General features: G+C 41.9%; 1 protein-coding gene across 1 annotated transcript; it reads left to right on the forward strand.

The window, feature by feature from the left end:
• Positions 1-8,185: 8,185 nt before the first annotated feature.
• Positions 8,186-18,217, forward strand: A4GNT (alpha-1,4-N-acetylglucosaminyltransferase). The gene is made up of 2 exons (XM_004419331.3): positions 8,186-8,593; positions 17,603-18,217. The coding sequence occupies exons 1-2, from the start codon at positions 8,186-8,188 to the stop codon at positions 18,215-18,217; spliced, it is 1,023 nt and encodes a 340-aa protein (XP_004419388.2).
• Positions 18,218-19,180: the final 963 nt, after the last annotated feature.

Consider the following 19,180-nt stretch of genomic DNA (forward strand, 5'->3'; position numbering starts at 1 on the left):
AACAAGCTTGTAGTTAGAATAGGAGAGGAAAAAGCAAGGCAAGAAAAGCAGAGTCCTCATCTATGATGATTTTCTTTAATTCTTCTTCATCACATCAGCATCCCCTCTAGCAAGCAGAGATAACGCCTTGGCCACTCATTGAGATGAATAGGTCTCAGGCCCTATTCCAGGGATACAATGGTAAGAAAAACCAAGTATAATTCCAGCTTTCATGGAGCTTATAGTACAGTGGGGGAAATTAATATTAATAAAATAATATCAATAACTATAAAATTCCAATGATAGTGATGTGACAAATAAGAGGAACCCCATAGTAATAAGAGAGAAAAATCAAAGGGACATTTGATTCAGAGATATTGTTTAATATAATGCTTACTGGAGGTCTTGGTTAAAGCTATAAAATAAGAAAAGAAAATAAGAGGTATAAGGGTTGGAAAGGAAACATCGTTATTTGCAGATCATTTATATGTAGATCATTTATATAGAAAGGGAAAAAGCAAAACAAAAAGATTCATACAAATAAATAAGATCAACAAAAGTTTACCAGCTACAAAAAGAACTTGAAAAATCAGTAGCATTTTTTCTAAAACAATAATAACCAGTGAGGAAAAAATGATAGAGAACAACAACATAGCAATAACAAAAATGATAACATTTTGGGAAATTAACTTATCAAAAAATGCACAAGACTTTGATAGAGAAAATTTAAAACTCTATTAAAGGAAATAATTTAATATTTAAGTAAATGAGGAACTAGTCCATGATTCTGGATGTGATAGATTAACATGTAAAGGTGTTAATTCTTGCCAAATCAACAACTACCAATTACTCCAAACCTTCTGGGAGAAAGCGTTGACTCCATCCTGGTAATTTAATAAATCTGGAAAGTTAAATTTTAATATAAATTACAGTAGTGAAATTACAAAGAAGATTCAAAATCAATTTTTAAAGGTATTATACAAAAGTATGGTAACAAGAAAGAACATTGTGAAATGATGTCACCACTACCTTTATTTATTTATTTATTTAGAAGATCTAATTGGCTTTTTATTCAATGATTCATGAATCAGGCAGCATCCCATCTAGCGAGTAGAGACAACGCCTACCACTATCTTCATTATTTATTTGTTTTTTTATTTTTTGGTGAGGAAGATTAGCCCTGAGCTAACATCTGTCGCCAATCCTCCTCTTTTTGCTGAGGAAGATGGGCCCTGGGCTAACATCTGTGCCCATCTTCCTCTATTTTATACGTGGGACGCCTGCCACGGCCTGGCTTGATAAGTGGAGTGTAGGTCTGCACCCAGGATCCGAACCTGTGAACCCCGGGCCACCGAAGTGGAGCTCGCAGACTTAACCACTACGCCACTGGACTGGCTCCATACTATCTTTATTTTTAACACGTAGAATGTGGAGAAAGAAGAACATCACAGGATTCCGAAGCATTTCTGTTGCTTTTCTCTGTCCATTTTGGGCTTCCCTAGGTACTGACTTATTGAACACAAAGAGGGAAGTTCCTGGTGATTTCTTGAATTCTTCATTAGTAATTTATCAAAATTCTGAACTCTTATCATAAGTCTGTGTTCATCAGCCATTGTGGGGATACCCAACTGTTTTTCTTTAAATTTTATTTTTTTGAACTGCTTATATATTCACATAGTGAAGAATTCCAATAGTACAAGGTACACACAGTGAAAATCTCTCTCCCATCTCTGTCTCCCGGTTACTCAGTTCCTATCCCTAGAGTCAACCAACGTTATCAGTAGAATTTCTCTTTTTCTCTTCTCTTTTGAGAAAGAGAGTGGCAAACCACACATTCTCTTTTTTACTGTGCTTTTTTTCACTTAAAATATATATCTTGGAGATGATTCCATGTCCATATATAAAAGTCTTGTTTTTTTATGGGTGCACATTATTCCATTGTATGGGTGTATCTTAACCCATTACACCAGTCCCTTCTGATGGACATTAGGTTGTTTCTAACCGTTTGAAATAAAAACAGTGAAAATGAAAATACATGTCATGTCGCTCACGTGCAACTAGATTTCTAGGATAAATTCCTGGTAATAGAATTGTTAGACACAGGATATATTGGGTTATAATTTTGATAAGTGTAGCTGCTGAGGTTGTACAAATTTATGTTCCCAGCAATGTGTAACAGCGATTGTTTCTCCACACCTTTTCCAACACCTTATATTATTAAACTTTACAGGCATTTGCTCACCTGAAAGATGAAAAATAGTATCTCAGGGCAACTTTATCTTATGTGTAAGGTTGAGTGTCTTCCTATATTTAAATCTATTTGTATTTCTTTTACTGTGGACTGCCTGGTCATAGCTTTTGCCTAAGTTTTTACTAGATTGAAGTTTAGTTTCTTACTGATTTATAGGAGTTTTTATGTAACAGAGAATTTATACCTTTGCTTTTTGAGTAAGTCTCTGACTTAAACATTTAGGAGACTGTAATCACTGGATCTTTATGTTTTTCTATAAAATAAAATAAAACACAGAATCATTTACCCACAAGGTAAATGTATAGTTACTGCATTATTGTAAGGTGAACACCCCTGTAGCTACCACCCAGATCACCAGGTGGCTAGAACTTTGCCATTCACTCAAGAAGTCCCTCCATGTGCACCATCATGATCTCAACACCCTCCCTTCCTCCTAGGGAAGTTCCACGTGGGCAAGTGCTCCTTCTTATAGCCACTCAGTCTTTATAAAGGTCCTGAGCCATGGGGACACCTGGCATAGATGGCTCCAAGATGTTCCCAATTCCTTACAGGAAGAAGAAACTAAATCCTGACTTATTATAGAGCTTAATGCAAAGCCCCCTCACACAGTCATCCATGCTCAGGCTGGTTTCACTGTTTTCTGTGGGCTTCTGGCAGACCCTGTTCTCCAGCCCGAAAGAGTGGTGTCTGGGGCACAATTGCTTCATTGAGAACAATTATTTTCACTTATCTCCCTGCCCTTATCCCCTATTCCCTCTTTTATCTGCAAGTAAATTTAAAAAGAGGGGAAATTACATGTGTGAACGTAGTAATTTCCAGAACAAACCCAGGAACACATTCTTGATAGCTACATAAGGTTTTGTAAACGGAAGTGTGTTTAACGGGTATGGTTGAGTGGAGAACAAAAAGCACTATCACCGGAAACGCAAGGCTGGAACCATTGTCTTAGAAATGCAGAACAGTTTAATATTGCCACGGGACAAGGGGATTTTACTCTGGCACAAACTCACTGATTTTTAGTAAAAAAATTTTTTTCAAGACTTAACGTTGATAATGTCACTTCTCCATGTGCTTCAATGATTCTCCCGTGGGTTCCCAAGTGTTAGGCTCTGGTTATTTCTCACTCTGCAGTGAACTGCCTCTGTCCAGCTATTTCTCGCTATTCATGTAAACCCAACACTCCAGTCTTCGTTCCAGCTTCAGAACAGTGGTGAAAGGCATCGGCAATGTGGATAAGATATTGCTCTGAGTTTTGGTTTTGCCCTATTAATAGCTGCATGCTTTAACACGTTTATCAGTCCCACTCGCTTAATAAATACGTTAAAAACCGGAACTGTGGTTCCAAAGGCTCCAAAGCAAATAAGACAAGTATTGTTGGCTTGACTATTTCCTTCTTGCCTTTTTGAACTCTGAAATCAGAGTTCAAAGAAGCTACAGAAATCGGAGGTGTACTTTTCACGTGTAATTCAATTCAACAAACATTTACTGTTAAAAATTCCTCTAACTTTTCCTTCTTGGTGCAGCAAATCCTTTGTAGCAGAGGGAGTCTAGGCCCAAACACTGCACTGTTTGCAGTTGAGGTTATTAGAGGTTATCCATAGGGCTGGAGAGCTGGGGAAATCTCTGCTCCATGGTTCCATGGTTTTCCTCCTTATACTGCCTTTCCTTTGCAGTAGCTCCAAACATCCAAGGAACAGCATTGTAAAATAGAACACTGGATTCAGAGTTTTTTCCCATCCTGTTCATTTATTTGGGGCAACAACTAATCCACATTTCCTAAGGTCTCATCACTCAGCAACATTTACCCAGGCTCCACAGTCCATTGGGTTGACCAAGTCTGGCCTACATTGTAATGGAGGAAGAAAGAACGCTCTCACAGGAGGCAGAAACTCCTAGGAAAGTAGACAATATCTGGATGCATATATGACTGTCACCAGTGTATTCAGACCTACGTGTTGCTCAAAGATAAATCACTTTTTGTACATCTCTACTCAGGTATCTACACAGGGGTTCCTAGGGGTTGCTTGGCTGGTTGGAGAAGGCCTGAGATTGTATGGTGAAGACATTTGGAGGAATTTTGAACAGAGTTAATGTCATGGGGGGTCAAAGAGCAGGGACATTCCTTAGGTGATATGTAGGAGAAGCTGTGGATAAGGGGCATCCAGAGTGAAGGTACTGATGCAAGCTGTGGCCCATCCTTGGAGCCCCTGAGGATCTGTGGAGTCCAGGTTAGGAGCTGCTGCTGTGGGATCCATCCACACAGAGAGAAAGTTAGTGTGGTACTGCCCAAACAAGGCAGAAAGGGGAGTAGAAGGAAGGAAAGGCAGTTCTGCCGGTCACACCAGAGGGAAGGCCCAAGAGATGGATCTGGGCATCCTGGGAAGTTCCTGGCAGAGTGACTTAGATGACAGGAGTCCTCCTCAGAAAGATTCGGGAAGAACTGTGGTCCTAAAAAGGCCCCAGGTACCAGTGACTGACTGCCGGCTTCTGTGCACACCTCATCAACTCGCACACAGGGCTGAGGATTCACTTCTTCAAGGTTCACTGGGAAACAGATTTCAATCATCTGAAAACAACAGCAACAACAACAACTTAATGTTTGTCATCAGGGAGTCCAAATACCATCTGCAGTAATAATGTTCCATTTTTCTCCTCTTTTCCGTGGTGGAAAGTGAGAATTGCTTCTTTGGTTTACAGGGCCCTTTCATCCTCACCATGAGCCTGAGGTCAGTTATTTCTGCACAGTACAAGGGAACTGAGGCTCCAGGCAGTTTAGGGACTTGTCCTGGTGCCCTCAGCCTGGATGAGTAGATGCGTGACTCCAAGCCCAGTGCTCTTTCCATCATACCCTCTACTTGGTTCTTGGTCAGATAGGTCCTACTTCTTGTGCTTGGGATTTCATTGCATCCTGAATGCTCCCTTTCACCCCTGTGACAAAGACCACCAACTGTTTCACTGCTCTCTGCCTTGACCACTTGTTCAGTGGTCTTGGCCATTGTGCGAGCAGTTAGAAGGCACTAGAATATGTGACCCATCTGAGACAGAGGCACTCAGAAGGTATCACTCCCACAAATGGAGCTCTCTGTTTACCCCAGAGTGAGGGCAGGAGCACTGCCTCCCCTCTCCTCTGTAAGGAAAGAACAACTGATCCATCCAATGCCAGGGAACTTTGCAATGATGCCAAGGTACCGGAGCCGAAAATTGATGAGGTCCAGAGAAGAAATTCGGCTCCAAAAGGAAGAGGTGTGTGTGAGACCCAAAAAGCTATTCCTGGGGAGCCTCAGGCACATAGAAAAGAAGAAGCCATCTGTTGCTTCCCAACCTCCCCGGGAGCTTCCCAGGTGTAATCTGCCCCTGAATGTGAAAGGTAGGGAGAGACTGAAGAAAGAGGCAGACCACTCCAGATTGGTAGGTGAAAGGTTTAATAAGCAAGGGAACTTACTTATGAGGTATGTCTTGGCTGGCCGCAAGACGATTTACTCACCTACCTGCCAAATCTTAAAAGTTTATATAGAGGCCTTAACTGGGATCAGTCACATATACCATCCGGATTGTCTCAACACCACATTTCTATCTCAAGGCTGTATCCTTGGGGCAGCTTCTGGGAATGGGGAAGGCAAGTCGAACACACATTCCAAGGACAGGGGAGGGGATAGGGAGCCTCTAATTGCCTGGGTCCAGCCCAAGGGTCAACTGCTGGTCATGTCTTCTCAATGACCTCTCCCAATACCATCAATGAGTGGGACAGCTTTAATTCCGTTGATGTAGGACTTGCTGTGTCAGGATCCAAAGTCCGCTCAGGAGGGGACCTCCCTGTTCACACCAGAGCATCCAGAGGGAACTGTGGATACCTGTCCATGGCCAAAAGAAGGCTCCAGAGTGAAGATGGGTGGTTCCCTGAGCAGAGGATAGCTCCGAAGAGGATTACTAAGTGCTCACGTCAGGAGCAATGGGGAGGAGACCACAAGAGAACACTATCTTGGGAGATGTAGAGACTGCCACATCAGTGGAGGGCAATGAAGCTGACCTCGTGAGACTGGGAGGAAACTCATACCCCACAAGGGGGAACTCAGGGCAAAAGGACCCTTCCTGAAGTCACTGTAACAGACACTGGGGAATCTATTCTTGTTCCAGATCACCAGGACCTTGGTTTGTCCATTGCTTATTCGTGGTGATGGATTTTTTCTTTTAATCATACTTTGTGTTTGCAACCTTTGGACCAACTTACAGGGTTGTCTGGTGAAGAAACTTTCCCAAGTCTTTGCCCATGGTTTAGCTTGAAGCTAAACCGCTCAGGTGCATAATCTGTTGGCTCCAGGGTTATGCTATGATACGGTTTTCTCCAGGTGAAATCATTGCCTTATAACCCTCCTGATAGACCCACGAACAGGCAGGATGAGTGTGTGGGTCACCCGAAAAATCATGTGAACTCCTTATTGTCCCCAGTCCCTGTGTTTGGGGGAACTTAGTAAAGGGAGGAGCTTCCTGGGAACGTCTTAAGTTTCACATTAACCTTCTGCCAATGATTTCCTCCCGCAGTGTTTTGGAACTGGGAGATTAGGAGGTGATTTATCAGAGAGTATAGCAGGAAAAACTTGTCACTGCTAAGACCTCAGATATTGACTAACTGCAGGTTTCTGGCTAGAAGGTAAGCTCTGATTCATTGGTTTTGTGTTTTCTAAAAGAGTTACATGGAGTGCAGAAAACAGACCACCGAAGAACTGAGATCTCTGCTCTCCCAGAGTTATGGAGAGGGAGGTACTGCAGGTGAAGGCTCTGAGCCTGGCTGTGGTGGCAGGTGACCCACGTTAGAGTCGCGGCTCTGCTCTTTGCTACCTGTGTGATCTTGGCAAGTTGTTTAACTCCAACCTTCAGTTTGCTTCCTTGGTTAATTTTCTTCTTAGTTCTATTAGTTTTTCAGTAAATTATCTTGGATTTTCTAGGTAGGTAATCCTATTTTCTACACCTTGTGATATTTTTGCCTCTTCCTTTCTAATATTCACAGTAGAAATACCTCTCTCTTGTTTCACTGCATTGGTTAGACTTATCAGAACGATGTTGAATAGTAACAGTGACAATGGATTTCCACATCATATTCCTGGTCTTGATGGGGATGTTTCAAATGTTTCACATTAAGTATGATGATTGCTGTGTGCTCTGGGAGACATCGTTTGTCAGCTTAAGAAAGTTTCCTGGTGCTTTTTAAAAGTCATGCATGGATGTCAGATTTTATCCTGTTCTTGGCTTCTATTGAGGCAAAATGATCATATGGCTTTTCTTCTTTAATCTATTAAAATACTGCACTTCATTAATAGTTTACCTATTAACTAATTAATTATTTTTGTATTTTGAATCGTCCTTAAATTCCTCAGATAAACCCTAATTAATGCATTTTTCTTTTCAATGTTCAAGGACTTGATTTGATCGTATTTTATTTTGTTGTTGTTCATGCTGTTGAGTTGATTCCCATTCTAGTGACTCTGTGCCCAGCAGAGCAGAACCCTGTCTGGTCTTTCTGCACCATCCTCTCACCTTCTGGTGCTCTTTCAGACAATGCTCCACTGCTCTTCACAGGGTCTTCACGGCCCTTTTATTCGAAAGTGGGTGGATATGTCGTTCTTCTTAGTCTGTCTTAGGCTGGAGGCTCCACTAAAACCTGTCCACCGTGGGTGACCCTGCGGGTATTTGAAATACCTAGAGCATAGGTTTCACCATCACAGCAACACACAGCTGCCACAGTAGGACAACCGACAGACGGGCGGTGTGGTTCCCCAACTAGGAAACGAACCCCGGGCTGCAGCAGTGAGAGCGCAGAATCCACCACATATTTTAAAAATCTAAGCTTGTAAGTGATATTTATGCATCATCTTCTTGTGCGCTGTCTTCATCAGGTTTTGTGAATGTCATTTTTAATGAATTGTGTTGATTTAAAGGAGCAGGCCGAGAAAGAAGGACATGCTGAAGGAGCTCCAGCTCTCCCTGTGGGTGGCCCTGCTGCTTGTCTGTGGCTTCCTCTACCAGCTCACCGTGAAGTCCAGCTGCTTCTTCTGCCTGCCGCCCTCCAAGTCCCCGCAGGGGCTGGAAGCCCTCCTGGGCCAGGGACGCAGCATTGTGTTTCTAGAGACCTCAGAGAGAATGGAGCCACCCCCGCTGGTCTCCTGTGCTGTGGAGTCTGCTGCCAGGATTTATCCTGAGCATCCTGTGGTGTTCTTGATGAAGGGTCTCAGCAATTTCACACAGCTGCCCCCAAACCCCACTTACTCGGCCTTTTCCCTCCTCTCAGCAATAGACAATGTTTTCCTCTTCCCTCTGGATATGAAAAGGCTATTTGAAGACACACCGTTGTTTTCCTGGTACACTCAAGTAAGTGTTCAGAGAATCTTAGAATGTCAATGTTGGGAGAGACCACAGAAAATGAGTCTACCTACTCCTTTTATAGATGGGTAAACAGAGTAAGGACTCAGTGTCAGAGATGGTACTAGAACCCAGATCCTTTGACTCGTGTGTGGCCTTTTTTCTACTGTGTTGAGTCCTGATTCAAGTAAACAGGAGAGACTTACATTAGAATTATCTGTAGCCTGATGTCTTTTGCTTCCAGCCTTATTTCTTAGGATCTAGGTTATTTTTGAGACTATTCTTAACCGAATGAGTTTCTATATCTTTTCTAGGTGTATAGACCATTTATTTCGTCAGTTTAAGCTGACAGTTTTAAACCCATCTATGCTAAACTTTTTTGCACCTGAGGGAGAAACTAGGTAATATTTAACTTGAAAATGATGTAAATAGAAAATTCATGAAGGATCAGGTGGAGGGCTGCTATATGAGATTGGGTTATATTAAGATATGATCAAGAAACTCCTGGAGCTCTTAGGAATTTTGTAATCTTCATCTTAGTACATAGCATAATAAGGAAATAATATTTCAGTTACATATTTCTCTCACAGAGGACCCACAATCGGGTAATGCTTAAGGAAATTATAGTACAACCACTCAGTGATTCCATCATGCAGGCTTTAACTATGACTTCTTATGAAGACTACGACACAATATGGAATTAAATACTCTTACATTATAATGTAATTATAATTATTTTAGCTATGCAACTCCCCTACATCTATATGGAAAAAAAAGACTTGAAGAAAATACACAACACACAGTAATAGTAGATTTTTAGTATGATTGGATTAGGAGTGAATTTAGTGTTGAGACTATGTCAATTTTATAAACAAAATTACTTAAAAAAATAAAAAGTAATTTAAAAATTGACATCAAAATAATACCATTTGCTTGGCATATAAAGTCTTAAGTTCTAATTGTAGGCTAGACCAAATGTCAGCAAACTCTTCCTCTGTAACAGGCCAGATAGTCAATATTTTAGGCTTTGCAGGCCAAGAGGCAAAATTGAGGCCATTATGAAGGCACTTATATTAGTTTCCTATGGCTGCTGTAACAAATTACCACAAACTTGGTGACCTAAAACCACAGAAATTTGTTCTCTCACAGTTACGGAGGCCAGAAGACCCAAATCAGTCCCAGGGGGCGGATATCAAGGGGCTGGCGGGGCCCCATTCCCCAGGGAGGCTTTGGGAAAGAATTGTTCCCGTGAGCCCGTCACTCCAGTCTCCGCCTCCACCTGCACATCCCCCTTCCTCTGTGTGTGTGTGTGTGTGTGTGTGTGTGTGAGCTCTCCTTCTGCCTCTCTCTTTGGAGGACCCTCGTGATAGCATTTAGGGTCCATTGGGATAGTCTCCCAATCGCAACAGCCTTCATTTAATCACATCTGCAAAGACTCTTTTCCCAAATGAGGCAACATTTACAGGTTCCAGGACTTAGGACCTGATATCTTTGAGTGGGCACTATTCAGTCTACTACAGTATTTATGTATAAAAAAGGGAGACTGCGGCCCCATTCCGCCTCATTCACCTGGGGACTGGGTGGGCCTCCTGAGTGGAGGACACACCTGAGCCTAGTAGCTGTCAGCTGGAGACATTTTCTGGGCTAAGCGACAGCCTGAGTGTGTGTGGGGGGCAGTGGTCAGTTTGACTCTTGGCCATATTTGACTTCTAGTTCCCAGTGTGCCCATCTCTCCTCCTGAAGAGCCTGAAAGTCTCAAATTGGGACCCTTCAGGAGGAGGTGGAGTGACTCACCGGCTGGAGCTTTTCCCTGCAGTTGTCAGCAGAGGGTTCCCAGCAAATAGGTGGTGACCAGCGTGGCCCCGGGCAGCAGCAGGGTAGGCGCTGGCAGTGGAGAGGGCCCAAGTGGAGGGGACATGGCGGCTCCGTCCCTGCGGCTCTCAGTGCTAGCCTGCTAGAGGTGCTCCAGGACTGGACAGAACAGGCAGTGTGCTGGCGCCAGGCCTAGTTTCCCACACCTGGGCTAGATTAACTTTACCTGAACTGGGTTTTGCTCCTGGGAAAAAGAAATTTCCGCTCAAAATGGTTTGGGAGATGGTGCATACTACATCCTTTTCTCACAGAGCAATAGTGCATGTGAGGAGATTAAAGGCTCTGTGTAGTTCTGAACTAAAGAAATTTTAATTTGCTTCAACTCAGTATTTTCTAAACCTATTTGAGTGTGGAACCCTCTTTCAGTATGACAGAAATATTTTCTTGGAGCTAGTGTTCCATGGAGCACAGTTTGGGTTGCTCTGAGCTGCACCTCATTTTACTATGTTGGGTTTTAGGAACAAGGCGGGCCCTGGGACGCAGAGCCCTTGAGTGTCTGCCCCATCTGAGCCTGCAGGGTACTACACCAGGCTGTGCATCTACAGCCATCACACCAGCATACCCTTGGGGGGCTGGGCTGTGGCATGTCCTGCCTGAATTAGGCCACCTCAGGGTAGCTGGGGGCTAGCTGTTAGGGATGACCAAATGTGCCATCATCTGCTGGTGACCACTGGGTTTGCTGATTAGTTTGACTTGGCAACTGTAGCCCTTGAAGATGCCCAGGGGTGAGTACTGTGGGGTGGGGAGGGGATGAGCAGCCAGAACCCTAATCCCCTTTCTGGTGCTCACCCTGTGGGAGCTCTTGTGTCTTGGGTTGATGGTGGTCCAGTGCTCACATCAAGGCAGGCTTCCTCCTCCTCAGTTCTGTGTGGCTGTGTCCCTTCATCTCTGAGTCTGTTCACTAACAATCACCAATTTACCAGATAATCTACTTCACTGGTTTTTACCAAAACCTTGTTTCTTTTGAATGATTGGATCTTTGGGGCCAGACTGCCTGGGTTCAAATCCAACCTCTGCCTCTCTTACCTCGGACAAATTGCTGAACTTCTTGGTCCTTTTAGTTTTTCACTTGAAAAATGAGAATAATCATAACACCAATCTTTGAAGATTTGTGTAGATTATAAAGAGCTTGGTATAGTTTTTGATAAATTTTAGCTATTATTATTTATGAGGTTTTCAGCAATTGTATACAATATGATGACGTTAACAACTCATATGAAGATTTCTGCAAAGTATTAGTTCACCTGCTCTCATTTGGCTTCATAGCAGAATTTTAAAGAATGTTTATTTTGTCAAAAGCCAAGGGTGGTTGTTTAATCTTTTAATCAACCTATTTTAATTCAGAAAAATCTATTTTGCTTTCTGTATTCAAAATTTTAGCATTCCATTTGGGAACATTGCCTTTTTTTTTTTTCTTTGAGGTATTCAGAATCAACTTTATTGAGTTATAATTTAAATACAATAAAATGTACCCATTTTAAGTATCTACCTCATTGAGTTTTCACAGATTTGTACACCCATGTAACCACCCACACTCAGGATCTAGAAGATTCCATCATCCCAAAATGTCACCTTGTGCCTCTTCCCAGTCAGTCTCCCCTCACCCTAGCCTCAGGCAACCTCTCATCTGTTTTCTGTCACTACAGATTAAACTCATCTTTTCTAGAATTTCATGGAAATGGAATCATATTGAAGTTAATTTTAATATGTATTCCCTTAAATGGATATGGTGATTGATGTCTTACCTACAATTATTTTAAAAGGGGACCCTCAGAATGTTGTTATTACAGTTAAAACATTATTAAATGTTTTTAGTAAAATTATTGATGCTTGATATTGTAAATCTTTACCACCAAATTGTTCAAAAACAAATGTCTTTTTAAATTGATGTCATAATAGTTTATAACATCATGAAATTTTAGTTGTACATTATTGTTTGTCAGTCGCCATATAAATGCATCCTTTCACCCCTTGTGCCCACCCCCCCAACCCTCTTTCCCCTGGTAACCACCCAACTGCTCTCTCTGTCCATGAGTTAGTTTATCTTCCACATATGAGTCAAATCATATGGTGTTTGTCTTTCTCTGTCTGGCTTATTTCGCTTAACATAATACCCTCCTGGTCCATCCATGTTGTTGCAAATGGGACAATTTTGTCTCTTTTTATGGCAGAGTAGTATTCCATTGTATATATATACCACATCTTCTTTATCCAATCATTGGTCGAGGGACACTTTGGTTGCTTCCACTTCTTGGCTATAGTGAATAATGCTGCAATGAACATAGGGGTGCATAAGCCTCTTTGGATTGTTGATTACAGGTTTGTTGGGTAGATACCCAGTAGTGGGATAGCTGGATCATAAGGTATTTCTATTTTTAATTTTTTGAGGACTCTCCATACTGTTTTCCATAGAGGCTGCACCAGTTTGCATTCCCACCAGCAGTGAATGAGTGTTCCTGTTTCTCCACAACCTCTCCAAAATTTGTTATTTTTTGTCTTGGTGATTACAGCCATTCTAACGGGTGTAAGGTGATATCTTAGTGTTGTTTTGATTTGCATTTCCCTGATGATTAGTCATGTTGAACATCTTCTCATGTGCCTATTGGCCATCTGTATATCTTCCTTGGAAAAATGTCTGTTCGTATCCTCTGCCCATTTTTTGATCAGGTTGTTTGTTTTTTTTTGTCAGTTGTATGAGTTCTTTATATATTATGGAGATTAACCCCTTGTTGGATATATGATTTGCAAATATTTTCTCCCAGCTGGTGGGTTGTCTTTTTGTTTTGATCCTGGTTTCATTTCCTTGCAGAAGCTCTTTAGTCTGATGAAGTCCCACTTGTTTATTTTTTCTTTTGTTTCCCTTGTCCAAGTAGACATGGAATTTGAAAAGATCCCTCTGTGACCAATGTCAAAGAGTATACTGCCTATATTTTCTTCTAGATGTTTTATAGTTTCAGGTCTTACCTTCAAGTCTTTGATCCATTTTGAATTAATTTTTGTGTATGGCAAAAGAAAATGGTCTACTTTCATTCTTTTGCATGTGGCTGTCCAGTTTTCCCAGCACCATTTATTTATTTATTTATTTTTTTTTGTGAGGAAGATCGGCCCTGAGCTAACATCCATGCCAATCCTCCTCTTTTTGCTGAGGAAGACTGGCCCTGAGCTAACATCCGTGCCCATCTTCCTCCACTTTATGTGGAACGCCGCTGCATCGTCGTGGCCTGGCAAGCGGTGCGTCGGTGCACTCCTGGGATCCGAACTCGGGGCCACGAGCAGCAGAGTGGGCGCACTTAACAGCTACACCACGGGGCCGGCTCCCCAGCACCATTTATTGAGGAGACTTTCCTTTCTTCATTGTATGTTCTTAGCTCCTTTGTCGAAGATTAGCTGTCCGTAGATGTGTGGTTTTATTTCTGGGCTTTCAGTTCTGTTCCACTGATCTGTGTGTCTGTTTTTGTACCAGTACCAGGCTGTTTTAATTATTATAGCTTTCTAGTATATTTTGAAATCAGGGATTGTGATACCTCCAGCTTTGTTCTTTTTTCTCAGGATTGCTTTAGCTATTTGGGGTCTTTTGTTGCTCCATATGAATTTTAGCAGGCTTTGTTCTATTTCCATGAAGAATGTCATTGGGATTCTGATTGGGATTGCATTGAATCTGTAGATTGATTTAGGTAGTATGGACATTTTAACTATGTCTATTCTTCCAATCCATGTGCATTTCCATTTCTCTATGTCCTCACTGATTTCTTTCAATAATGTCTTATAGTTTTCATTGTATAGGTCTTTCACTTCCTTGGTTAAATTTATTCCTAGATATTTTATTCTTTTTGTTGCAATTGTGAATGAGATTGTCTTCTTGAGTTCTCTGTTAGTTCGTTATTAGTGTATAGAAATACAACTGATTTTTGTTACACTGATTTTGTACCTGCAACTTTGCTGTAGTTGTTGATTACTGCTAATAGTTTTCCAATGGATTCTTTAGGGTTTTCCATATATAAAATCATCTTGTTTGCAAACAGCGAGAGTTTCACTTCTTCATTGCCTTTTTGGATTCCTTTTTTCCTTTTTCTTGGCTAATTGCTCCAGCCAAAACCTCCAGTACTATGTTGAATAAGAGTGGTAAGAGTGGGCACCCTTGTCTTGTTCCTGTTCTTGAAGAATGGCTTTCAGCTTTTCCCTGTTGAGTATGATGTTGGCTGTGGGTTTGTGATATATGGCCTTTATTTTGCTGAGGTACTTTCCTTCTATACCCATTTTGTTGAGAGTTTTTTTTTTTTATCATAAATGGATGTTGGATCTTGTCAAATGCTTTCTCTGCATCTATTGAGGAGATCATGTGGTTTTTCTTCCTCATTTTGTTACTGTGGTGTATCATGTTGATTGATTTGTAGATGTTGAACCATCCCTGTGCCCCTGATATAAATCCCACTTGATCATGGTATATGATCTTTTTAATGTATTGCTGTATTGGGTTTGCCAATATTTTGTTGAGGATTTTTGCATCTATGTTCATCAGAGATATTGGCCTGTAATTTTCCTTCTGTGTATTGTCCTTTTCTGGCTTTGGTATCAGGGTGATGTTGGCCTCATAGAATGTGTTAGGAAGTGTTCCATCTTCCTCTATTTTTTGGAATAGTCTTAGAAGGATAGGTATTAAATCTTCTTTGAATGTTTGGTAAAATTCTCCAGAGAAGCCATCTGGTCCTGGACTTTCATTTTTTGGGAGGTTTTTATTACTGTTTGAATCTCTTTACTTGTGATTGGTCTATTCAGATTCTCTATTTCGTCTTGATTCAGTTTTGGGAGGTTGTATGAGTCTAAGAATTTATCCCTTTCTTCTAGATTGTTCAATTTGTTGGGATGTAGTTTTTCATAGTATTCTCTTATAAACCTTTGTATTTCTGCGGTATCCATTGTAATTTCTCCTCTTTCGTTTCTAATTTTATTTGTTTTTGCCTTCTCTCTTTTTTTCTTAGTGAGTCTGGCTAAAGGTTTGTCAATTTTGTTTATCTTCTCAAAGAACCAGCTCTTTGTTTCATTGATCTTTTCTACTGTTTTTTAAAATCTCAGTTTCATTTGTTTCTGCTCTAATTTTTATTATTTCCCTCCTTCTGCTGACTTTGGGCTTTGTTTATTGTTTTTCTAATCCTGTTAGGTGTAGTTTAGGATTGCTTATTTGAGATTTTCTTGTTTGTTGAGGTGGGCCTGTATTGCTATGAGTTTCCCTATCAGGACTGCTTTTGCTGCATCCCATATGACTTGGTATGGTTTTCATTTTCATTTGTCTCCACATATTCTTTGATTTCTCCTTTAATTTCTTCAATGATCCATTGGTTGTTCAGGAGCATGTTGTTTAGTCTCCACATCTTTGTCACTTTCTGAGTTTTTTTCTTGTAGTTGATTTCTAGTTTCATAGGATTATGATCAAAAAAGATGCTTGATGTGATTTGATTCTTCTTAAATTTATAGAGGCTTGCCTTGTTTCCCAGCATATGGTCTATCCTTGAGAATGTTCCATGTGCGCTTGAGAAGAATGCATAGTCTGCTGTGTTTGGATGGAGTGCTCTCTCTATATTTATTCAGTCTGTCTCATCTAGTTTTTCATTTAAGTCCACTATTTCCTTATTGACTTTCTGTCTGGATGATCTATCCATTGACGTAAGTGGGGAGTTAAGATCCCCTACTATTATTGTGTTGTTAATATCTCCTTTTAGGTTTGTTAATAGTTGCTTTATGTACTTTGGTGCTTCTGTGTTGGGCATATATATCTGTAAATGATATGTCTTCTTGGTGGAACATTGTCATTTTTTTAAATGATTTATTTTTATTCTTTTAAAAGTCATTTTCTGTTTTGCTCAAATTTTAACATCTGCAGTCATCCTTGACTCCTCTCTCCAACTCCATGTCCAATCCATCAAAATCTGGACCTGCTTTATCTTTCCCTTGTACCCAGGATCTGACCACTGCTCTCACCTCCTCTATCATTTTCCTCCTCCACCATCATCTCTTGCCTGGATTATTTCCTGCAAGCCTCCTATCTTGCCTCTTTGCTTCTACCCCGGCTGCCTCCCAACCCCACCTCTGTTTGTTTTCTACACAGCAGCCAGTGTGACCCTTTTAAGACCAGTTCAGATCACATCACTCCCTTCTTCCAATCCTTCCAAACCATTTCAGTCTTTACCCCAGCCTACGTAATCCACCCTCCCTCCCCACTCGACCCCTCTCTGATCTCATCTCTCATCCCTCTCCCGTCACCACTCTACTTCAGCCACGCTGCCTCCTTCCTGTTCATAGTGAGTACCCTTCTGCCTCAGGGCCCTTACACTGGCTGTTCCCTCTTCCTAGAACCCTCTTCTCCGAGATGTTGGCATTGGGTTCACTTACCCACTTCATTCAAGTTTCTACTGGAACCCAAGATAAGATAGTGCTCCACCTGCCCCCTTCATAGCCCCTTCACTCACTTTTTTTCCTTCATATTCCCTATGAACACACAGTATATAATATATTTATTTGTTTATTGACTATAACCTCCCAAATAGGATTTTTGTCTGTGTTCACTGCTGTGTCTAGCAGCTATAACAGAGCTTGGCACATAGTAAGCAGGCCCTCAATGAACTTTATTAAAGGAACTAATTAGTGAATGAAGGCATGCATGCATTTTAAGTTTCTTTTACCAACTTCTCAAAGAGCATATGTATTGGTCTATTCTATAGTTTCATAGTTTATTTTTTCTTTATCAGTTTTTAGCAGTTTTGGGATTTTAAAAGAATTCTTTCTTCAGAGTTTCATATTTGTGGTTAAGGTATACGTCGCTGAAAATGACTCACAGTTCACTGTGAAATCTCTTCTGGGGTTCTTTCCCTTTCTATTGCTTTAATTCCCCCCCCCCACAATTTCGTAAAATCTTTATAAGCTGCTAAAGTCTTCCCATCGATACTGATGGCTGTAAACTTTTTATTTAAAGGCAACTTTTTTGGGGTGGAGGTAAGTTTGGTAAATTTGCAAAATTGGGCTTTTGGCAAATAGATTTTCGAGACTCGGGCTTGCAGTCTCCTCCCCAGCTACCCAGGGGCCTGGCCTCCGGCTGTGACGCCCCACCCTCTTCCCCTGCTGCCGGGGGCTGATTTGCGCTTGCTCCTGCAGGTCAACGCCAGTACAGAGAGGAATTGGCTTTACGTCAGCTCCGATGCGTCCCGCCTGGCCGCCATCTGGAAGTACGGCGGCATCTACATGGACACCGACGTCATCTCCATCAGGCCCATCCCAGAGGAGAACTTTTTGGCTGCACAGGCTTCTAAGTTCTCTAGTAACGGGGTGTTTGGATTCCTCGCCCACCACCCCTTCCTGTGGGGGTGCATGGAAAACTTTGTTGAACACTACAATTCAGACATTTGGGGCCACCAGGGTCCCGATTTGATGACGAGGATGTTGAGAGTATGGTGCAAACTCGGAGACTTCCAGGAGGTGAGCGACCTCAGGTGTTTGAACGTGTCCTTCCTGCACCCCCAAAGGTTTTACCCCATCCCCTTTTCAGAGTGGAGGCGCTACTATGAAGTCTGGGAGACAGACCCGAGCTTCAACGACTCTTACGCCCTGCATCTGTGGAACTACATGAACCGGGAAGGGAGGGCCGTGGTTCGAGGAAGCAACACGCTGGTGGAGAATCTTTACCGGAAGCACTGTCCCAGGACGTACAGGGACCTGATTCAAGGCCCAGAAGGGTCGGTGACTGGGGAGTTGGGTCCACCTAACGAATAGAGGCAAGGCTGGGTTGTTGCTGCCACATTGTGGAGCTGGGCGCTTCTGGAGTGCCACGCTTCCACTTGATCTCCACTTCCCCAGGGACGTGGGGGCTTACTCACATATCAGTTAGGATTAGCTTTCTTGTCTATAATAGAAAAATGCCAAAGACTGTTGGTGTATAAAATATAGAAGTTTATTTCTCTCTCATGTGAAAGAAGTCGAAGGCAATTCAGGGCCGGCATGGTCACTACAGGGATCAGGGACCTAGGCTGCTTGCACCTTTCTTTTTGTCATCCTTAGTGTCCACAGCCCGTGGTCCATATGGCTGCTTGATCTCCAGCCCCTCATCTCTGCATTTCAGGCAGCAGGATGAAAGAAGGAGAAAAGGTACACCTCCTTTATTTTATGAAGACTTCCTGTAAGTACCATATGACACTTCCTCTTACATCTCACTGGCCAGAATGTAGCTGCAAGAGAGGCTGGGAAGTTTCAGGAGGAAGAGAAAATGGGTGTTGGGATAGGCAGCTACATGTTACATTTACTTCTGTAAGATTAATTGCAGCACCTGTTAGAGAATTGACTGGGGGAAAAAGAGACTTTATTTCTAGTCCTGATGTTGATATTCATTTAATGCATTCAGCCAATAAATATTAATTGAGCCCCTTCTGTGTGCCAAGCACTAATTTAGGTGCTGAAGATACAGCTGGATCAAGCAGACAAGGTCCTGTCTTAGTCAGTTTGGGCTGCGATAACAAAGTACCATAGACTGGGTGGCTTATAAACAACAGAAATTTATTTCTCACAGTTCTGGAGGCTGAAAGTCCAAGACCAGGGTGCCAACATGGTCTTGTTCTAGTGAGGATCCTCTTCCAGGTGACAGACAGCACACTTCTTGTTGAGTCCTCATATGGTGGAAAGGGGCAAGGGAGCTCTCTAGGGTCCCTCTTATAGGGGAACTAATCCCATTCATAAGGTTTC

The sequence above is a fragment of the Ceratotherium simum genome, chromosome 5 (genome assembly GCF_057802395.1).
Source record: "Ceratotherium simum simum isolate JZ-2026a chromosome 5, ASM5780239v1, whole genome shotgun sequence".
In the NCBI taxonomy this organism is placed as follows: Eukaryota; Metazoa; Chordata; class Mammalia; order Perissodactyla; family Rhinocerotidae; genus Ceratotherium; species Ceratotherium simum.